This window comes from Moschus berezovskii, chromosome 13 (genome assembly GCF_049115385.1).
Source record: "Moschus berezovskii isolate FMDL1 chromosome 13, NW_MosBer_1.0, whole genome shotgun sequence".
Lineage (NCBI taxonomy): Eukaryota > Metazoa > Chordata > Mammalia > Artiodactyla > Moschidae > Moschus > Moschus berezovskii.
Window position 1 is genome coordinate 63,205,770 of NC_142472.1, and position 21,830 is coordinate 63,227,599.

At 37.4% G+C, this 21,830-nt stretch overlaps 1 protein-coding gene across 1 annotated transcript in view; it reads left to right on the top strand.

The window, feature by feature from the left end:
- The window catches only part of UFM1 (ubiquitin fold modifier 1), a 39,246-nt gene that overhangs the window by 16,586 nt on the left and 830 nt on the right, over positions 1 to 21,830 (top strand). Inside the window, exons 4-8 of the mRNA XM_055426209.2 lie at positions 10,049 to 10,226; positions 10,301 to 10,357; positions 15,267 to 15,324; positions 18,953 to 18,992; positions 20,370 to 20,402. Of these exons, the coding sequence (XP_055282184.2) occupies positions 10,049 to 10,226; positions 10,301 to 10,357; positions 15,267 to 15,324; positions 18,953 to 18,992; positions 20,370 to 20,402 (366 nt within the window). The remainder of the gene's footprint in view (positions 1 to 10,048; positions 10,227 to 10,300; positions 10,358 to 15,266; positions 15,325 to 18,952; positions 18,993 to 20,369; positions 20,403 to 21,830) is intronic.

Sequence of the window (21,830 nt, forward strand, 5' to 3'; positions counted from 1 at the left end):
CTAAAACCTGCTTGAACATCTGGGAGTTCACGGTTTACATACTGCTGAAGCCTGGCTTGGAGAATTTTGAGCATGACTTTACTAGCGTGTGAGATGAGTGCAATTGTGCAGTAGTTTGAGCATTCTTTGGCATTGCCTTTCTTTGGGATTGGAATGAAGACTGACCTCTTCCAGTCCTGTGGCCACTGCTGAGTTTTCCAAATTTGCTGGCATATTGAGTGCAGCACTTTCACAGCATCATTTTTCAGGATTTGAAATAGCTCAACTGGAATTCCATCACCTCCACTAGCTTTGTTTGTAGTGATGCTTCCTAAAGCCCACTTGACTTCGCATTCCAGGATGTCTGGCTCTAGGTGAGTGATCACACCATCATGGTTCTCCAGGTCATTAAGACTTTTTTTTTGGTACTGTTCTTCTGTGTATTCTTGCTACCTCTTCTTAATATCTTCTGCTTCTGTTCGGTCCATACCATTTCTGTCTTTTGTTGTGCCCATCTTTGCATGAAATGTGCCCTTGGTATCTCTAATTTTCTTGAAGAGATCTCTAGTCTTTCCCATTCTATTGTTTTCCTCTGTTTCTTTACAGTGATCACTGAGGAAGGCTTCCTTATCTCTTCTTGCTGTTCTTTGGAGCTCTACATTCAAATGGGTATATCTTTCCTTTTCTCTTTTGCCTTTATCTTCTCTTCTTTTCTCAACTATGTGTAAGGCCTCCTCAGACAACCATTTTGCCCTTTTGCATTTCTTTTTCTTGGGGATGGTCTTGATCCCTGCCTCCTGTACAATGTCACGAACCTCGGCCCATAGTTGTTCAGGCACTCTTCTTCAGGCACTTTAGTCGGGTCTAATCCCTTGAATCTACTTCTCACTTCCACTGTATAATCGGAAGGGATTTGATTTAGGTCTTACCTGAATGGTCTAGTGGTGGTTTTCACTACTTTCTTCAGTTTAAGTCTGAATTTGGCAATAAGGAGTTCATGATCTGAGCCCCATTCAGGAAAAGAAAATTCTAAAAAAATTCTAAAAAAATAAAGTAAGAAAGTATTAGAAGGCAAAGCAATTAATGTTTATAACCAAAGAATTTCAATGATTTTTGGCTTGCATTTCTAATCTCAGACTGCTAGACCATACTTCCAAAGCTTCTAGAATAAAAATATCAATTAAAATTCATTTTGTGTCATATATATTCATTCTAAATTATACTATTAAGCCAAATGTTTAAATCTGTTTACTTCACTACAAAGAAAAAAAAGTCTTAAAGAAAATCTTTAAATCTTTGAATATCTCACCCATTAGCTGCTAAGCAGCTGGTCAAGAAATACTCAGTAAAAAAAAAAGAGAAAAGAAAAAGAAATGCTTGGTAGTACAGAAAATTTCAATTATAGAAACTATTCTCAATCAACAGCCCTGCCTCGGGTATTCAACATATCTGGAAAGTATCCCAACAATGGAACAGATGAACTATTTCTTTTTTCTCCTGCTTAACTACAGACAAAATCTAAAATCATAAAAATGATTGCCACCCAATTCTTAAAAGAATATGATGCTGAAAATCACAAGAAAACAAAACAGCTGTACTCCTTCCAAATTTTCAGATCTTGTTCCCTAACTTTTGTGTAATTTCCTCTCAAACAAAAGCTTAAAGCGTAGTCAGGAACTAAAGGGCATTGTATTAGGTCTATATGGTCTTACACATGAATTTAGCAGTTCATTTATATGAAGAATTATATACTCTCGTAGGCAAGTATCCGTATAGTTATCTGAAATTTTTCCATTTTATTCTCTTTGGAGGTAGGTTTATCTTAATCACTGCATTGTTATTGATGTGTTTAAAACACTTACATTCAATTTCATTATCAACATGGTAAAATGGGTAAATCTATCATCTTGTTATTTATTTTCCATTTGTCACTTTTTTATTTTCTTTTTTCCTGCTTCCTTTGAGACTGATTGAATTTTTATGATTTTATTTATACCCATTATTGGCTTATTATTTAAATTCCTTTATGTTGTAGTGGCTATGCTAGTGTTTGCAATATATATATTTTACTTATAGTCTTCTTCCAAATAATATTGTATCATTCGCTTATACTGAAAGAGATTGCAATGTTACACTTCCACTCCCCACCTACTAAATTAATGTTCATTGTGCTACTGACGTCATACACACTCCTTCTGCATTTGTTATAGAACTGCAAGACATTTTTATTATTTTTGCTTTGAATGATCATTTTTAAAGAACTTTTAAAAATTAGAAAAAATAATTAGACAAACTCTTGTATTTTTATTTACATAATCAACATTGCTAGCACTTTTTATTCTCTTGGGTAGATTAACATTTCATTCTAGTATCTGGTATTTTTTGCTTCTGCCAATAAGAACTTCCTTTCGTATTTCTTGTAATGTAGGAATGTTGGCCTTGAAAGCTCTTTTGGTTTATCTGAATAAAATCTTTATTTTTTTATCATTTTTGAAATTTTTTTTGCAGTTATAGAATTCTAGATTGACAGTTTTTCTTCCAGTACATTAAAGATGTCACTCTATTATCTTCTGGCTTGCAAACTCTTTGGCAAAATGTGGGCTGTTTTTCTTGGTTTTGTTCCTATGTTTTTCCCCTTTGATTGCTTTTAAGATTTTTTTTTTCTGTATTAGCAGTTTTCAGCAATTTTATTTTTATGTACCTTGTTGAAGTTTTTTTTTTTTTTAATATTTATCCTACTTAAGTTGGTTGAACTTCTTGAATTTCTGTCCCTAAAATTTTCATCAAATTTGGAACATTTTCAGCTATGAATTCTTCAAATATATTTTTGTACCCATAAACTTCTGCATACCACCCTTTCTCTAATATATAAAATGTATTTGATATTTCCCATAGGTCTTTGAAATTAAATTCATTTTTTTCTGTATTTCATTTTGCATAACTTTTATTTCTAATTTTTTTTTGCAGTGTCTAATATTACTGGTAAGATTTTCATTTTAGAAAGTGTCATTTTCATCCAGATGTTGCATCTGGATCTTTTTTTTGTATTCCATTTCTCTTCTCATCATGTCCAATTTTCCTCTATCTTCTTGTACTTACAGAGATAATTATAACAACTGTTGAAGATCATCATCTGACAAATCCTTTTTCTGTTGTCACATGGGTCTTTCTTAATGGCTGATTTGTCTCCACTTCTTTGAAATCCTTCTAGGGTTTTTATTGGATGCTGAACCTTCTGGGTGCTACATTGTGTTGTATTCCTTCAAAAAGAACAGAATGATGTTATAACATAATTAAATTACTTTGAATCAGTTTGAACCTTTTGAGGCCTGGCTGTTGAAGCTTGTTTGTGTGAGTAAAGTACACCATTGAGCCTATAGTTAATATAGAACTACTACTAAGGGATAGCCCTCTCAGTTCAGTTCAGTTCAGTTCAGTCGCTCAGTTGTGTCCGACTCTTTGCGACCCCATGAATCACAGCACGCCAGGCCTCCCTGTTCATCACCAACTCCCGGAGTTCACTCAAACTCATGTGCATCGAGTTGGTGATGCCATCCAGCCCTCTAGAAGATTCTAAATAATGGCTTGCATATTGAGGTCTTTTCACTAGGTAAGTGGAAACAAAAATTGTTTCCACTTCTTTGTGCACCGGTGGTTGTTAGACTTATTGCTTTTCAGTTTCAATTCCCTCTGCCTGTATCCCTAGTCTAAAGGAATTTCCTCATATGCATATGCAAATAAACCCTCAATGAAAGACCCTCTGATAATCTTAGACTTTCTCTTTGCAACTCTCTCCTCTCTGATTTCTGCCCTGAAAATTCTGTACATCTGTGACTCCTTAAATTCTAATCTCTGGTCTCCTGAGAGCACTGGACTCTGCTTTCATTCCTCTCCATGTGTCATGGTTCATAAGCAGAAAGCTCCAGTATTCAAAAGACTTACCTTGCTTGTTTTTCTATAGCCTATAGAAAATAGTTCTATAGTCTATAAGAAATAGTTGCCTCATACATTTTATTTAGTTTTCTAGTCATGTAATTGCCGGGGAGTAGATCAGTTTCTATTGTCCTACTATGCTCAGAAGTTTTAGCTTAGTAATAAAATTTCAACTCATTTATTTCTATTTTTCATGCTTTTTAAAATTTCTGTTTAATCTCTATATCTTTATTTTCAGTTCTATTACAAAATTTCCTATTTTCATAATGTATTATTTTTTTAAGATTAAAATGATATTTTGGTTTAAACGAATTCTTCAAATTCTTGGGAGATTAAGTTTGTTTATTCCTTTTGCTGCAAAGTCATTGTTCATGTTTTAACGCTTTCATCAGTGTTTTCAAAGGAAATTTAGAAAGGCTGTCTTACAGATAATTGGCATCATGCTTTATTAAAGTGGAAATGTATTTTGGTAATTTTACAAGATAATGAATTGTTATTCCTTTACTAAAGAAAATGTAAATTCACTCATTTATCAAATAATGTCCCAATTATTGGACCCACGGGATTTTCATTTATAGAGATAACTGAATGATGACACAAAGAGGTTGATGCCATTAAAAATTTTTCAATTCACATTTCCTGAGAGAAGGGGGCACACCAACCACACAGGGCCAAATGAAAATCACCAGGTTTTGGTCAAGAGGCATAATCAGGAAGGCATGAGGGGGAAATGCCTAGACTAGAGCCTTCATGGGAATTTCTGCAGGAATGGCAAGGCAGGGGCAGGCAAACAGTTTAGGATTGGCTAGTTTGAATAGTCTGGTAAGCTTTGGGCTATGGGAGTGGTCTCTAGTTGCCTGGCACCTGGGTTGATGTCCCTAAATCATATCATTCACACTAAGGGTCAGAAGGGCAAATGACTGCAGGGGATCAATAGAAAACATGAAAGCGTGATTAGGACAGGTGCTGAGCCATTTATATCTGCACCAAATGGTAATACTCACTCAGCCACACTGTACAGGCCAAACACTAAACTCCCCCCGGGCCATTGTTCCCAGCTCACAACTCCTGCTATCCCCCGCCACCACCATACAAGAAAGGTGGTGCTTGTAAGGTAAGGGAGTTAGAGAAGGCGAGGTTCAAAAAAAGAACAGACCAGCACTTTACAAGAACAGATCACCTTTAACGAGGTGAGAAGGGGCAGCGGTCAGATTAGGGAGCTGCTGCACTTACCCAAGAAAAGAGTAAATTTATATAGGCCTATATGTGGAAAGTTACTGTCTTAAGGGGGCCTGTTCTTCTCCAAGGTTGTTCGGAGTAGTTATCTCTTAAACATCTGGGGCAAGGAATTTTGGAGATTGGCCAGAGGCTGGACCAGCTGGGAGCTGAGCGTAATCAACCTTAATGTCCATTTTTTAATTCAGGTGAGAGAGTTTTTGTCTGGCATAGAATGGTGGGGAGGACCTGGCGGGGAGTTTTAACTACAGGCTACCTTGAGCCTTGCAACTTTCCTTCAGTGCTAATATCAATATTAGCAAAGCAATTGTTAATATCAGTGAACAATTCCTCATCTCTAAGAAGTATATAATCCTAAGAAAACCAGTCATGAGATTTCCGGTGCAAGGTCTCTGATTCAGCACAAACATGTCACATAAAGTAATGGTGTGGGAACATGTGAGGATATTCATGTAATTTTTTATTTAAATGGCTTCTTTATTTGATAATATCTGATAAGAATCTTTAATTAGCTTTTTCTAACCTCTGCTGTCACCAGTAGCCATAAATTGAGTGAGGAGTCTCTCCTTTGAATAGATAAGCCTTAAAATAAGAACAAAGCAAGAATCAAAGTGTATAGTCTACTGCATTAATGAACATTGATGACTGCAGTTAATGGAATGTAAACCATTACTGTAATTAAGAAGCATCGACAACATTTTAAAAGTAACATTAATTAATTCAACAAATATTGATTGAATACCTGCTATATGCTAGATACTGATTGGACATAAAAACTGAGTAAGAATTCCTTGACAAGCTCATCAGATGAATTTACCATTCAATTATTTGTATTTTACTAATAAAAACAAACTTTGTATATGATCAAATTTTGTAAAGAAACATCAATAACTATGCTTGGTCGCTACTGCTGCTAAGTCACTTCAGTCGTGTTCGACTCTGTGCGACCCCATAGACGGCAGCCCACCAGGCTCCCCTGTCCCTGGGATTCTCCAGGCAAGAACACTGAAGTGGGTTGCCCTTTCCTTCTCCAATGCATGAAAGGGAAAAGTGAAAGTGAAGTCATGTCCGACTCTTAGCGACCCCACGGACTGCAGCCTACCAGGCTTCTCCATCCATGGGATTCTCCAAGCAAGAGTACTGGAGTGGGGCGCCAGTGCCTTCTCCATGCTTTGTCACTATTTCCTCACAAATCATGTGTGTTACTCTAGGCCTGTTCAAAGCCTCTTTTGTCCATTTTTTCATTTTTAAAAAAGATAACAGTACATATCACAAGTGCTTTGTGTGCTTTATTTTAGACAACAAATAAGACAGTGAATGCAAAACTTTTCATAAAGAACAAAACGTTGTATAAATATAAGAGAATATTATCAGTGACCATTTCTTGCTCTGTTTAGGTATGATGGAGAGTCATAAATAATTTTAAAATATATTTAAGGCCAGCTATATCAATTAAAATAATATTAATATTTTAATGGTCATCAGTGGTGTGACCTTGAAAAAATTACTTAGCGTTTTTGTGTCTTAACTTCCTTACTTGTGAAATAAGGATAAAAATATTTCCTACCTCAAAGATTTGGTTGCCACTAGTTAATGATATGACTTAAATCCTTAACCTCTTATAGTGTTAAAACTCAGTTTTTAATACCAGATATCTGAGTTCAATCTCATTTCAGTCATTTACTTATATTTAGGATAAGTTATTTAATTTTCATGAGCTACTTTCCTCTCCTAAAAATAGAATATGACTAGTACTGACCTCATAGAGCTACTGGTATGTAGAAGAAACACAATCTTGCATTTGGAGCAGATTTGTGAGAGAAGACTCTAATTTTTTCCAATAAGGGTATTCCCATTAGATAATTCACGTAGTATTTAGAAAGAAAACTTTAATTATCAAGACTAGTAAATTCCTCCTTTATACAATTTAAATTCTTTTTGGTAATAAAGGTATTCTATAATTTCAGTAGTTAAAATACTGCAAATTTTGTGATTAAGTCTCACATTCATAAGGCTGATAGTCAAACAGTGACGTTCCTAGAAAACTCTTGTCCATTTTATTTTCCTTCATTAAATTTCAGGAAATAATTGGAAAATGTATGTCACCATAGTAATCAGTGACAGCACATTTCAGGGTGTAATCTCCTCTAAGGCTGTTGCCTGGTCTTGCTAAGAAGCTGATTGCCGAAGAATTGATGCTTTTGAACTGTGGTGTTGGAGAAGACTCTTGAGAGTCCCTTGGACTGCAAGGAGATCCAACCAGTCCATTCTAAAGGAGATCAATCCTGGGTGTTCATTGGAAGGACTGATGATAAAGCTGAAACTGCAATACTTTGGCCACCTCATGCGACGAGTTGACTCACTGGAAAAGACTCTGATGCTGGGAAAGGTTGGGGGCGGGAGGAGAAGGGGACGACCGAGAATGAGATGGCTGGATGGCATCACCGACTGTGGACATGAGTTTGAGTGAACTCCGGGAGTTGGTGATGGACAGGGAGGCCTGGCGTGCTGTGATTCATGGGGTCGCGGAGAGTGGGACACGACTGAGCAACTGAACTGAACTGAACCTCAGCTATATTTCATTGTTCTCAGCTTTACATGGATATAAGGCACTCTCTCGGAGAAGACAATGGCAACCCACTCCAGTACTCTTGCCTGGCAAATCTCATGGATGGAGGAGCCTGGTAGGCTGCAGTCCATGGGGTCACACAGAGTCGGACACAACTGAAGCAACTTAGCAGCAGCAGCAAGGCACTCTCTAACCTTATAGTACTTACAAGGATCAACATAGTATCTACATATTTTCCCATACTTTTGTCTACCAGATCATTCTCTTTGAATAAGACTTCTTGTCATTGACTTACTATAGCTAAGGTCTAAAAGTCTATATTTTGTGATTCCACTTACACTAAATGCTTAACATAATACCTAGCACAAAAAATCTTGATACATTTTGAGCCATTATTATTATCATTGCCCCAGTAATACCAATGCTTGCTAGAAGATTGAGGGGTGGGGTGGGGGTGGGGAATATGACAAGTTAAACCCCTATTTTAAAAATCCATTTATTGCTAAAGCATTGGTATATAATTTGTTTCCTGTAATATAAAATGTTTGGAGTAGAAGACCCTAAGATTTACACAGGATTAAACCATCCAGGATTAAAAAACTTGACTATCAGGTGATTTTAGTCATAATTCCAAATACAGTCAAATTAGGGTGAAAGAGTTAGAAAGATAAAAATGAATTGGTATCTAAATCTGACATGTTTTCTGTTTTTTTTAAATCTGGCTACAGAAATAACTGGTAAGAAGAATTTTATGACTCTGTCAGCATATTCTTTTCATCCTTACGTAAATTTCACTTCCCGCCAATTTATTTCTAATAATGAGAGTTATATATGCTTTTGAAAAAAGAATATTGGGATGTTTCAATGATATTTAATGAGTTCTAATATGGTTACACTAAGCAGTTCCACAATCATTTCTGCCTCTGCATGATGCTAATTGGACCCCTTCCAAAACACATTAGTCTACTTACGCTGTTTGTTGTCCTAAAATGTTATATTTGCCAATAACCTCCTAAAATCCAGTTTGCTTCTGCTTAGAGTTATTAAACATATTTTGACACATCAACTTTTCAATCAATAAGAAGATCTTCTTTTCTTATATTTGCCAAATTTTGCTAGATGTCTTAGCAAATTAAAAAAAGTAATATTGAGCTAATGCTATAACTGTTGATCCCCAAATCTATCAGTAGACATTTGCTTCTATGCTACTACATATATGGCAAGACCTACATTTTTAAAAGTGGAGAAGACAGTGGCTGTCATGAGAATATCTAGGTCTTACTTTCTTACAGTCAGAATCATGCATGGTAGATACCAATACAGAAAAGTAGTAATCTACAAAATTAAGGCGAAGATGAAATTTGTTTTCAGCACTGCCACTACAGTTGCTTCCTTATTCCTCGCTTAGATTCCACTCCTTAAGAATGTAACATAATATATTAAATATTAACCATTTTCTCCATTATATTAGTCTATTAGTCTATATTAGTCTATTAGTCTATATTAGTCTATTCCCATTTTGTCTATTCATTGCAATGTTTCTTTTAAAAGGTCCTTACAGACATCGTAAGAGGATGTTTTGTCATCCAGACATTGATGCTTGGATTTGTAATAAAAATGAGAGGAAATACAATCTTCTTCTCTCATTATACAAGAACTTCTGTTAGATCCCAGAAGGTTGGGCCTACCTACCTTATTCGTACCAGCATACTCAGCATTTAGCTTCAGTGCCTGACACATAGATACGATTAAAATTTGCTATTAAGCTGAACAAATGTAACTGACAATAGGCAACCTTATTCCCTAGTTTAATCCTATTAGATCACAAACTATTGAAATCTGTTCACGGGATTTCTCTTTTCAACTAGATTTCAGGCTCCTCAAGGGCAAGGGTCTTGTCTTTCCCACCAACTTGGTTAAGTTTCTTATCTGTGGAAATTAAAAACGTGAAAGCTAAACTAGGAGAAACCTACAACATAATTAGGTAGCTGGACAGGTAGAAAATACTAATTTTAAAGCTGGGTGAGGATTCCCGCTTCTTGAGCATCACAGGAGCGTCTCCGCGCTCAGGTTGCCTCGGCAACTTGAGAGTGTGCCCGCCTCCGGCCCCGCCCACAGTACTGCCCACCGCTTAGCTCTTCCGCCGCCTCCCGGGACCCATACTTCTGCCCCGACTTGCAAACTGGGACCTTGAGTCTCGCTGTCTCTGTGCTGCCTGACTGAAAATACGGCAGAAAAATAACTTTAAGTAAAATAATATTCTCGCCATCGACCCGAAATTGTGTTCCAGAAATATACAAACAAAATCATTCGCAATTTTGATCTTGTAAGCTACGTCCAACTTGAGAATCTGGGTACAATTTTCAGGCAGTGCTCTGGACAGCCGCATCCTCGGAGGACCCCGGCTTGCGGAAGGAGACGTGGACCTGAGTTGGGCGAGACGCCGGGCCGGAAGTGGAGCTGCCGCACTGGTTTGCTGCGAGGTTTCGGTCCGGAACGGCGGCACCATGTAAGTGTTGGCTTTCCAGCCGATCGATTCCGCGGTCCCGCTGCCCGACCTTAACCTCTCCCTCTCTTCCCCAGGTCGAAAGTTTCTTTTAAGATCACACTGACGTCGGACCCGCGGCTGCCATACAAAGTGTGAGTAGCTCGGCCGCGGTGGGGGGGTGGAGGGGCTCTCGAGTCGGGGGGGAAGGCGACTCGAGCGTTCCCAGCGGCAGCCACCTCAGCGGTGCGCGTTCCTCTTCTCTCCCCGAGGCCGCCGCATTCTCACCTGAACCGAGTTGTCGTGTAAGGATATCAGCTTGCCCGGGCGCAAAGCTGTGTGGTGTGTGTGATGGGAACGTCGTTGTTGGTTTCCGAGCTCTCTTAGGAACTCGTTTCGGGGGTGGTGGAGCCGGGGCACGTGTGGACCGGACCCTCGTGATTTGCTGGGATCCTTAATACAGTCTGGAATCTGCTTATAACGGGACAGGCCTTTCACCGCTTGACCAGCTGTTCGGGGAAGTAAGGCAAAGCTTCCCAGCCCAGGTTCCGAAATGACCAGAATGTCAGGCCCTTGATTCCCGGTGGTGTGACTGCCGCGATAGTTGGGCTTCACAAAGTAGAGCCCTTAACTCCTCATCTCTGATTTCTGCCTTTACACTGGGGTATTCTCATGAGTGTGTCAACTGGCTCTGGAAAAGAATGAAAAGGAGGGAGGCGGGGAGGAAGGAGTAAGACAGCGTCAATAACTATGTGAAGAGTGCCTAAACGTGGTACCAGTTCGCTTAATACGTGTTCACTGAATGAATTTGCTGGCAGGCCTTTAGTTTAGTGTGTGTGTGTAGTTGTATGTATAATTTGTATATGGATATGTGTATATATAATGTATATAACGTGTGATTTCAGTTCAGTCACTCAGTCGTGTCTGACTCCTTGCGACCCTATGGACTGCAGCACGCCAACCCCCCCTGCCCAACACCAACTCCCAGGGTTTATTCAGACTTGTGTCCAATGGGTCGGTGATACAATCCAACCATCTCATCCTCTGTCATCCCCTTCTCTTTCCCGCCTTCTCCTCCCGCTCTATCCCAGCATCAGGATCTTTTCCAATGAGTCAGTTCTTCACATCAGGTGGCCAAAGTATTGGAGTTTCAGCTTTAACATCAGTCCTTCCAGTGAATATTCAGAACTGATTTTCTTTAGGATGGACTGGTTGGATCTCCTTGCAGTCCACGGGACTCAAGGATTTTCTCCAACACCACTATTCAAAAGCATCAATTCTTCAGCGCTCAGCTTTATTTATAGTCCAACTCTCACATCTATACATGACTACTAGAAAAACCATAGCTTTGACTAGACAGACCTTTGTTGACAAAGTAATGTCTCTGCTTTATAATATGCTGGCTAGGTTGGTCATAATTTTTCTTCTAAGGAGCAAGCGTCTTTTAATTTCATGGCTGCAGTCACCATCAGCAGATTTTGAAGCCCCCCAAAATAAAGTCTGTCACTGTTTCCACTGTTTCCCAATCATTTGCCATGAAGTGATGGAACCAGATGCCATGATCTTAGTTTTCTGAATGTTGCGCTTTAAGCCAACTTTTTCACCCTTCTCTTTCAGTTTCATCAAGAGGCTCTTTAGTTCTTTGCTTTCTGCCTTAAGTGTGGTGTCATTTGCGTTTCTGAGGTTATTGATATTTCTCCAGGCAGTCTTGATTCCAGCTTGTGCTTCTTCCAGCCCAGCGTTTCTCATGATATACTCTGCATGTAAGTTAAATAATCAGGGTGACAATATACAGCCTTGACATACTCCTTTCCCGACTTGGAACCAGTGTGTTTTTCCTTGTCCAGTTCTAACCGTTGCTTCTTGACCTGCATACAGATTTCTCTGGAGACAGGTCAGGTGGTGTGGTATTCCCATCTCTTGAAGAATTTTCCACAGTTTGTTGGGATCCACACAGTCAAAGGCTTTGGCATAGTCAATAAAGCAGAAATAGATGTTTTTCTGGAACTCTTTTGCTTTTTCGATGATCCAACGGATATTGGCAATTTGATCTCTAGTTCCTCTGCCTTTCCTAAATTCAGCTTGAACATCTGGAAGTTCACAGTTCATGTACTGTTGAACCCTGTCTTGGAGAATTTTGAGCATTATTTTACCGGCGTGTGAGAAGAGTGCAGTTGTGCAGTAGTTTGAGCATTCTTTGGCATTGCCTTTCTTTGGGATTGAAATGAAAACTGACCTTTTCCAGTCCTGTGGCCACTGGTGAGTTTTCCAAATTTGCTGGCATATTGAGTGCAGTACTTTCACAGCATCATCTTTTAGGATTATGTAAGTAAAAGCAGCTCTGAGATTTGTGGGAAAATATGCTTTAACTTTTTAAGGCCACTTTCGCTTATCAGGCAGGTAAACATGTACTGTAATAGAGAAGCATCCTTTTGAGTTGCTAACGGTTGCATTCTAGAAAGGATATTGCAGTTGTAAATATATTCTGGGGGAATGTCCCAGTTTTTATGGTTAGTTTTGTTTGTTGATTGATTCCTTGTTGATGTTGCTACTTGGTTCTGCTGCTGCTGCTGCTAAGTCACTTCAGTCGTGTCCGACTCTGTGTGACCCCATAGGCGGAAGCCCACCAGGCTCCCCCTTCCCTGGGATTCTCCAGGCAAGAACACTGGAGTGGGTTGCCATTTCCTTCTCCAATGTGTGAAAGTGAAAAATGAAAGTGAAATTGCTCAGTCATGTCCAACCCTTAGCGACCCCACGGACTGTAGCCTACCAGGCTCCTCCATCCATGGGATTTTCTAGGCAAGAGTACTGGAGTGGCTTGCCATTGCCTTCTCCTACTTGGTTATAGAAATGTTAAAATCAAAGATTCTCTCTCATGTACAGGATGCATTAGAAACAGCTTAGACTCTTTCAGCTCAGATGGTAAAGAATCTGCCTGCAATGTGGGAGACCTGGGTTCCATCCCTGGGTTGGGAAGATCCCCTGGAGAAGGGAACAGCTGCTTACTCCAGTATTCTTGCCTGGAGAATTCCAGAGACGGAGGAGCCTGGCGGGCTACAGTCCATAGTGTCGAAGAGTCCGACAGGACTGAGCGACTTTCACTCTGACTGTTGCAGTCTAATTCATCTTTCCAGTCTTAACTCCCTGCCTCACTTCCCTAGCCCCCTCACTACCACATCATTTAAAGTTTCAGCCATCCTAGTTGTATACTGACAGCAAATTTTTTGAATTCTGCCTGCTGTGGCACACATTCTCTTCTGTGCTTGGAATGTAGTTTTGTGAGTACCACTTCCTGATGACATCCTTTAAATTAAAATTTCACCTCCGTGACAATTTCTGTGATGGTATAGAAAGTTCATGTCACCCTTCTCTAAGTGTCCTATACAAGCTTCATTCTTTATAACACTGGTCAAGTTATGCCACCAGTGTTATAAACAAGCAAACAAAGTTATGTGAGATTTTTAATTTAAAAAATTGCCAGTAGTTTACTTTAAAAGTTCACCTCGGTATACAGGATGGTTGTCATCTTTTCAAAATACCAATGTAATGTAAGAGTAAGTGATGTGACTGGCAACCTGAAGGGTGTCAGATCTAGATAAAGTCTCTGGAGAGAAAGTAACTCCCAGTCCCTGTGCAATTTTCTGTCAGAACATTCACTAAAATATGCTTTTATATTTTATTGGATTTTGTTTGGATAGTCTCACCAATTTAATCTGTGGAGAGAAATTTTTGTTAATGAGTATCAGCATGACATTTAATTATATGGTACAAGGACATTTTCTGTCTCTAGTCCAAAAGTGAATTGAAACCCCAAAGTTTTAGAAGTTCTCTACAGGCAAGAGTTTTAGGACAGTGATTCTCAGGTTCTGAACTGTAAGTAAACTATAGAAATACTTGCAGAGTACTATTCCTGGCTTTGTAAATTTTTACATTGCCGCTTATTAGGTATTTTTTAAATAAATGGCTATTCTTTGTAATTTTGTCTCTTTTTATTCCATATAAAAAAGGAAAGGGAAAAAAAACATGTTCTGTTTTCACTCTTTTAGCAGTGTTTTGGGGGAGTGGAATATGGCAGCCAAGAAATCGATTCACACTTTTCTTATTGCAAATCACTGTAATGTGCAATGTCAGATATAATGATTTTTGTATTCAACATTCAATCTGTAGACTGAGTGAGGAGGTGGTATATATACCTGAGAATGTTACATATGGTAGTTGGTATTAAATCATTAGAGAGGAGTACAGTGGTAACAAATAGAGAAGTTTCAAAGAGAAATGTTAACTTTCTCTGCTTTGAAAGAGATTCTATGTTTCTCTCTTTACTCAAGTTAGTAATCTTACATATTTTATTTTTTAACCTATTTCTCTGCTTTCTTAAGGTATAATGTCAATTCTTTTTTATGGTTAAGTTGAACAGTTGATACAGATTGATTGTTTATCAGTGATCTTGAATATACTTGCCACAATTCAAGTCAAAACCACACATCACTCTTCAGAATGTTATTTCAAATTGTGTTGTATGTGCCTTTTTCATGTTATAAAGGTGGAAAATTGCTTCGCATTTTGCCATAGTAAGTATACTCATTTTTACCAACTTGGACTATTATTTTTGACTTGATGATTGAAAGTGCACAGAAAAGTTCATTAGAAGATGATGCTCCCCAGGTAACTTGCTCTTCTAATGAAAACGGTCACGTTCCTGCATAGGATGAACTGTAGGTGGCAAAGTGTACTTAAGATTGAGGAGAGATTCCACTTTTTGAAATCCATCTTTGGAAACAAGAAGCAACCTACATGCTAGACTGATTCGTATCAAAGTATTAAACATGTACAAATCTACACCTGTATAGGTTATGCATTTTCAAGCGGTCCTGAAGGCACCATGTCAGCTATAAGGCTAATTATTGCTTTCTTTTTTAGACTTAATGCACGTAGTGTACACTCAGAACAGCAAACCTCAGACTCAAAACACAGCTTTGCCAAGGTCTGCTACAGTAGCTGAAATAAGTAACAAAGGACTTAAAAAAATCAGCCTTTCAAAAAATTCTTTTTTAATTCTTGCAGACTCAGTGTTCCCGAAAGTACACCTTTCACAGCAGTCTTAAAGTTTGCAGCAGAAGAAGTAAGTATAGAAATTGGAACAGCCTGTAGAGAATACAATTTGTGTCTCAAAATGTGTCTCAAAAATCTGCATGTGTCTTGACCTCCCACTTCCACACAAGTTCATTGCTAGGTTTATGGTGTCAAGAGTTAAACCTCACTTAAAGGTAAAAGAAGAGTGAGAGTTGAGACCCACAGACAAGAATGGGTTACATAAATTAACACATTTATTTAATGTAACTTAAATTATAAAGAGAATCCTTATTGAAATTGAAAAGATAGTGATATGTCAATTTTTTAAAAAACTTCACACTATATGCTTGTATTTTTGCTAATTTTGATTCTAGAAGTATAATTTTATTATATATTTATATTTTTCAACTTTATAAGCATGTGCAGTGTCAGTAAAATGTATTGTTTTTGAAAGTATGATTGGGTTTCTGTTTTTAAGAAATAAAATTTTTCCGAAGGTTTTCATCAGAGGCATCTATAAAGTAACTGTTTGTACTTGACAATTAGGAGAGAAGCTTATGACTTGGGAGACTTAGGGTTCCTCTTAACTGTGTCATTAGTTATTTGTTTGACATGACACAGTTTCTCTCTTCCTGAAATTTCTTAATCTGTAAAATGGTAATAGTTAATGCTTATCCTTCCTGCCCAGTTGCATGATTTTGAGTAAAAATAATAGCATTTATATATAATGTTGTGGAATCTTTCAGTAAGAGTAAGAGTTGATTTACGTTGTCCGTGGATATAAAACCCTAATATAATTTTCTTAATAAAAAATCCCCCAACATAGGACTGGAAATTAATTTAAATAATGAGTTGTCAAAGCCTGAGAGGAACTTCTTAGTATCCTAAATTGTAAAACACAATGGGATATGAAGTAAAAATAAATGAAAACTGAGGAACTTCGCATCTAGGAAAAAACTTGTCAGTACTATAGAAAGAAGTGGTAGTTTTTGTATGTACATCACTAATAAAGCTTCCCCAAATTTCAGTTAAACAGCGTTGTTACTACAGGCTGGAAAAAGGAAAAATTGTGTCTGTAGTTCCTTTGATTTTTATTGTCATATAATAGGTTACCACTAAAGAAAATAACATAACTTAAAATGGACATAATAACTAAGAATAGCAACTAGAAACTTTGTCATATTCAAGTTTTAGAAATCTGAGATTGCCTATAATTTAGGTGTTTTATCAAGGTTTTAAAAAGTATTACAACCTCTATAAAAACTTAACTATTTTAAAATTTATTAAAGTATATTTTGAAGTTACTTTAAGTTTACTTAAAATTTTTAAAACATAAAAAAAAATAAAGTATGGAATTGAGAAAAAAAAAAACATAAAGGACATTTACAATTAAGAATCTGCCATATTGACAGAAAAAAAAATTTTTAGGTACATAGGCTTGTAACAAGTAATTGTTCTCATGTGTAGTTAAGTTCTTGTTTTAAAACTTGATTGTTAAATTCATGAATTAAAATGAGCTGTTAGTTTTTTCTCAGCTATGGTGTGTGATTATTGTAAATACTGAGAGCAGCATTTCCCAGAGAGAATGTTTTCCCCAGACCACTAGAACCACCAAAAAAATAAAATAACTATTAAAAACTGAGATTGGGATCAGTGGTCCAAAAGTATGGGGTGTTATTGACTGCTTTTTTAATTTTCCTGGAGTCAAATAAACTATGTTAGCAGCATACTAAAGGATTTTGAAAAGATTCCCAGTTTAACTTCAGTTCAGTTGCTCAGTTGTGTCCGACTCTTGGTGACCCCATGAACCACAGCACACCCGGCCTCCCTGTCAATCACCAACTCCCGGAGTCCACCCAAACCCATGTCCATTGAGTCGGTGATGCCATCCAACCATCTCATCCTTTGTCATCCCCTTCTCCTCCTGCCCTCAATCTTTCCCAGCATCAGGGTCTTTTCAGATGAGTCAGCTCTCTGTATCAGGTGGCCAAAGTATTGGAGTTTCATCTTCAACATCAGTCCTTCCAATGAACACCCGGGACTGATCTCCTTTGCTGTCTTAGGTCGGTTATAACTTTCCTTCCAAGGAGTGAGTGAGTGAAGTTGCTCAGTCGTGTCTGACTCTTTGCAACCCCATGGACTGTAGCGTACCAGGCTCCTCCGTCCATGGGAGTTTCCAGGCAAGAATGCTGGAGTGGGTTGCCATTTCCTTCTCCAGAGGATCTTCCTGACCCAGGGATTGAACCCAGGTCTCCCACATTGTAGGCAGACACTTTACTGTCTGAGCCACCAGGGTCTTTTAATTTCATGGCTGCAGTCACCATCTGCAGTGATTTTGGAGCCCAGAACAATAAAGTCAGCCACTGTTTGCACTGTTTCCCCATCTATTTCCCATGAAGTAATGGGACCAGATGCCATGATCTTAGTTTTCTGAATGTTGAGCTTTAAGCCAACTTTTTCACTCTCCTCTTTCACTTTCATCAAGAGTCTCTTTATTTCTTCTTCACTTTCTGCCATAAGGGTGGTGTCAGCTGCATAGTTTAGTGTTTTCCAAACTTACTCAATCACAAAACTCAACTATAATATTTATAAAGCTAGTCTGTAGCATAAAAGTGCTTATTAAATTATTGGAAAAATGAATGAGCTATGAACACATTTTGACAAATGAGAGCATTAAGAGAATAATTCTACCTTTAAGCTACCAGTAAGCTCCATACGACATTTCATTGACTCATGAAGCACTATGGTTGACCATGTGGCAGTCACATAATTGTCCAACTGACATCACCTGCACCCCTACTTGTACTTAGAGGTATTTCTTGGTGGCATAATTGGGCTATTGCAATCCCATATTAAACACAAGAGAGCATTTGTTTGAACTATTTCTACCAAGAAATTTTAGGACTATTCTAAGCAGTTATTTTGCTTTTATTGTCACTTGTGCCTGAGCGTTATATATGACCAAAAGTAAATCGTGTGTAAGTCTGAAAGATCAAACACTGGGTTATAGATTCATTGACAGTGTTTTTCCTTTTTTATGGTGCATAAAATAAGATGCATTTTACAATCTCTGATGTCCTAAATACAATGAAATGCAGTATTTAGAAAACAGGTGGCACTAGTGGTAAAGAACCTGCCTGCCAATGCAGGAGACACGGGTTCAATCACTCGGTCGGGAAGATTCCCCTGGAGAAGGAAATGGCAACCCAGTCCAGGGTTTGCCTGGGAAATTGCTCAGACAGAGGAGCCCAGGTGGTACAGTCTGTGGGGCTGCAAAGAGTTGCACACAACTGAAGTGACTTTGCACAGCACGTTATTCTTTAAAGATAAAGCAGGTTGTAATACTTTCTTTGATGTTACTTATCCTAAAAGATAAATTACATTTAAAATTATGTGTACTGATTATATGTACCCTATCATTGCTATCTTTTATAATTAGCATTTTATACGCTTATATGTATTTTTTCTTTTCTTCCATTTTAGTTTAAACTTTGCACAGCACGTTATTCTTTAAAGATAAAGCAGGTTGTAATACTTTCTTTGATGTTACTTATCCTAAAAGATAAATTACATTTAAAATATATGTATTGATTATATGTACCCTATCATTGCTAACTATCTTTTATAATTAGCATTTTATACGCTTATATGTATTTTTTTCTTCTCTTCCTTTTTAGTTTAAAGTTCCTGCGGCAACAAGTGCAATTATTACCAATGGTAAGAATTCATTTTAAACCTGTTTATTAACAGAGCTATTAGCTGTTTAAAAGAAACCAAATTAGTTAAAATTGACTTAAACTGCAAAAATCCTAAACCTTATATCAACATAAATGATATACATAATTGTAAACACTAAGTCAAAGTTATCATTCATAATTGTGTCTTCAGTTTTTTCTGTGCTTTTGTTATGTAGTACAGTACTTTATGGGCTTCCCTGGTGGCTCAGATGCTAAAGAATCCGCCTGCAATGCAGGGGACCAGGGTTTGATCTCTGGGTTAGGAAGATTCCCTGGAGATGGGCGTGAACCCATTCCAGTATTCCTGCCTGGAGAATCCCATGTACAGAGGAGCCTGGCAGGCCACTGTCCATGGGGTCGCCAAGTCAGGCATGACCAAGCAACTCGGCATAGCACATTATAATATCATATGTCCTTATGCCAAATTATTGCTGAAAATAACTTGTCATTTAACAAAGTGTTTTCTATTGTATCATAAATGATTTTAGAATTTAGGAAACTAAGCAGGAATGTACCTTTGCTGTCCCTTGCTATTGCTTTCCTGACAGAAAACAATTCTTACAGGCTTGCAATAATAAGGATTTTATCCAGTTAGATAATATAAATTAAATTCTGACTATCTTTGGATACTACGAATAATTAATGGAACCAGCCCAAACAGAAAATACTGAAATAAGATGAGGACCAAAGATGGCAGGAAAGGCTTAACTATTTAGAATACAAAGTCATGATCCCAGGTACTGGTCAGTAGTTCACGTATAGTTAAGAAAGACTAAGAGAAGGTGGCTTTAATGAGCAGTAAGTAGTATGATTTAGTTTAGGTAATGGTGGAATTTCTCATTCTGAAACATTGTGCTTGCTGCCACATTGAAATGTATCTGTATTTGGAAGAAAGCTATCCTTCCTTTTCTGGAAAGTTTTAGATTCATAAATGAATAGCTACTGGGAGAGTGCTTTGTAAACTTTTATCAAGTGTCAGTAGAACTTACATCACTCTGGCTCTTCAGCCTTAAGATTTGATGCCTCAGAGCAATGTTAAATGATAAATGGCATAAAGGTATTTTGGCTTTATTTTTCACTGGATTTGGCAAAACAGTATGAAAAACTATCTTCTGTCGAACTGACTAGGGTTGTTTCACTGACAGACATTTTCCAGTCCAGCAATATGTGTAAAGGCATAATAGTGAGAGATTTCAACAGATAACCTACCTGCCAGATTGTCATTCATGTTCTTAGTATAACTGTTTGGCTTATTCCTGTATACACAGCAGCATTATTTTGGCACATTTCTCCTTCTTACTGTTAAAGCCTTTTAGCTTCATAAATAACTTAGGTCATTTTATGACTTACTTTCTAGATGGAATCGGAATAAATCCTGCACAGACTGCTGGTGAGTATCTGCAATCCATGGCAGTGTGGTGAGGCTGTCTACATCAATTGATAATAAATATGTAACTTATTCTAATTAGACTTGATAGGATTTTACCAAGATAATGGCTGATTTTCAGGGATTATGTGGCAGTCTTTACCTAAGTGTGTGAATAATTTGTTACATTCTGTGTATCAGTTAATATGCTTTTAGCTACAAGAAAGAGAAAATCTGACTAATGAGCATTAAGGTTTTTTAACTAATTCATGTAACAAAAAATCTGAAGGTAAGATTTTTTTGTGCCCTAATGGGAATAATGTTCTGTAATAACTATCTCATTAGATAGTTGTGAGGTTGTACATGTAAGTGCTTAGAAGTTTGCGTTATTCATAATAAACATTCAGTAAGTAGTGACTATTATTATTTTGAAGAAGTACAGTCATTTAACTTTCATGGTACTTAGCCTGTACTGCGAGTTTCAAACTGTTAACATTATGTAGCGCTACATATTGATACCCTAAAAAGCAGGAAGGGTAAAAGTAGTCTTAAACTTTTTAACCGACAGTTATGTATTTAAAGCGTCTGTCTACAATGCAGGAGACCTGGGTTTGAGCCCTGGGTTGGGAAGATCCCCTGGAGAAGGAAATAGCAATCCACTCCAGTACTATTGCCTGGAAAATCCCATGGACAGAGGAGCCTGGTAGGCTATAGTCTATGGGATCGCAAAGAGTCAGACACGACTGAGCAACTTCACTTCACTTAGCTTATAGTTCGATTAAAATATTTTAAAATTAAGCATGATTTAATATAAATGCAGTCTTGAGAAGTAGTTATTTTTAAACTGTTATTTTTTTAAGTACTTCTACAAAATTATATTGTCCTCATAAGGCCTGGGATTAAAATGTGAATTCAGCCAGATAACAAAGAGGGATTTAAAATGATAATTTCTTTTTACATAAGTCAGTTGTTCTAAGTGTATAATTTATTGAATCAAAAAGGCTATTTTTTGAAAATTGTGAGGCATTTTGTTGTGTAGATACTTTTAAACTTGGGTTTAAAGATTTTGTGTTTTCTTACTCTATAAATGTCTAGTAGTTTGTATTAATTTGAATTCCTTCTTACTCTGACATGTTGCTGTTGGATTCTCTTTTATTTGAATTGTGGGCATCATAAAGTGTGAAGAAAATCTCAATAGGCAGCCCAGACCCAAAATAGGTCAGGATTGCTAAACTTTTGTCACTTGTGGTAATTTACACTTATTTTTCCTGCTCCCAAGTATTTTATTATATATTAAAGCAAATATTGATGATTGTGTTTGGTGGTATTTCTTTGGGTAGTGTCCTATCTTTTTTTATTTTTGTGGGTAGTGTTCTTATTTCAAGTTTTCAGACGTTTATTGGGTTGTGAGGATGTGAGAGGAGTAAGAACAAGACATAGGAAGCCTCAACT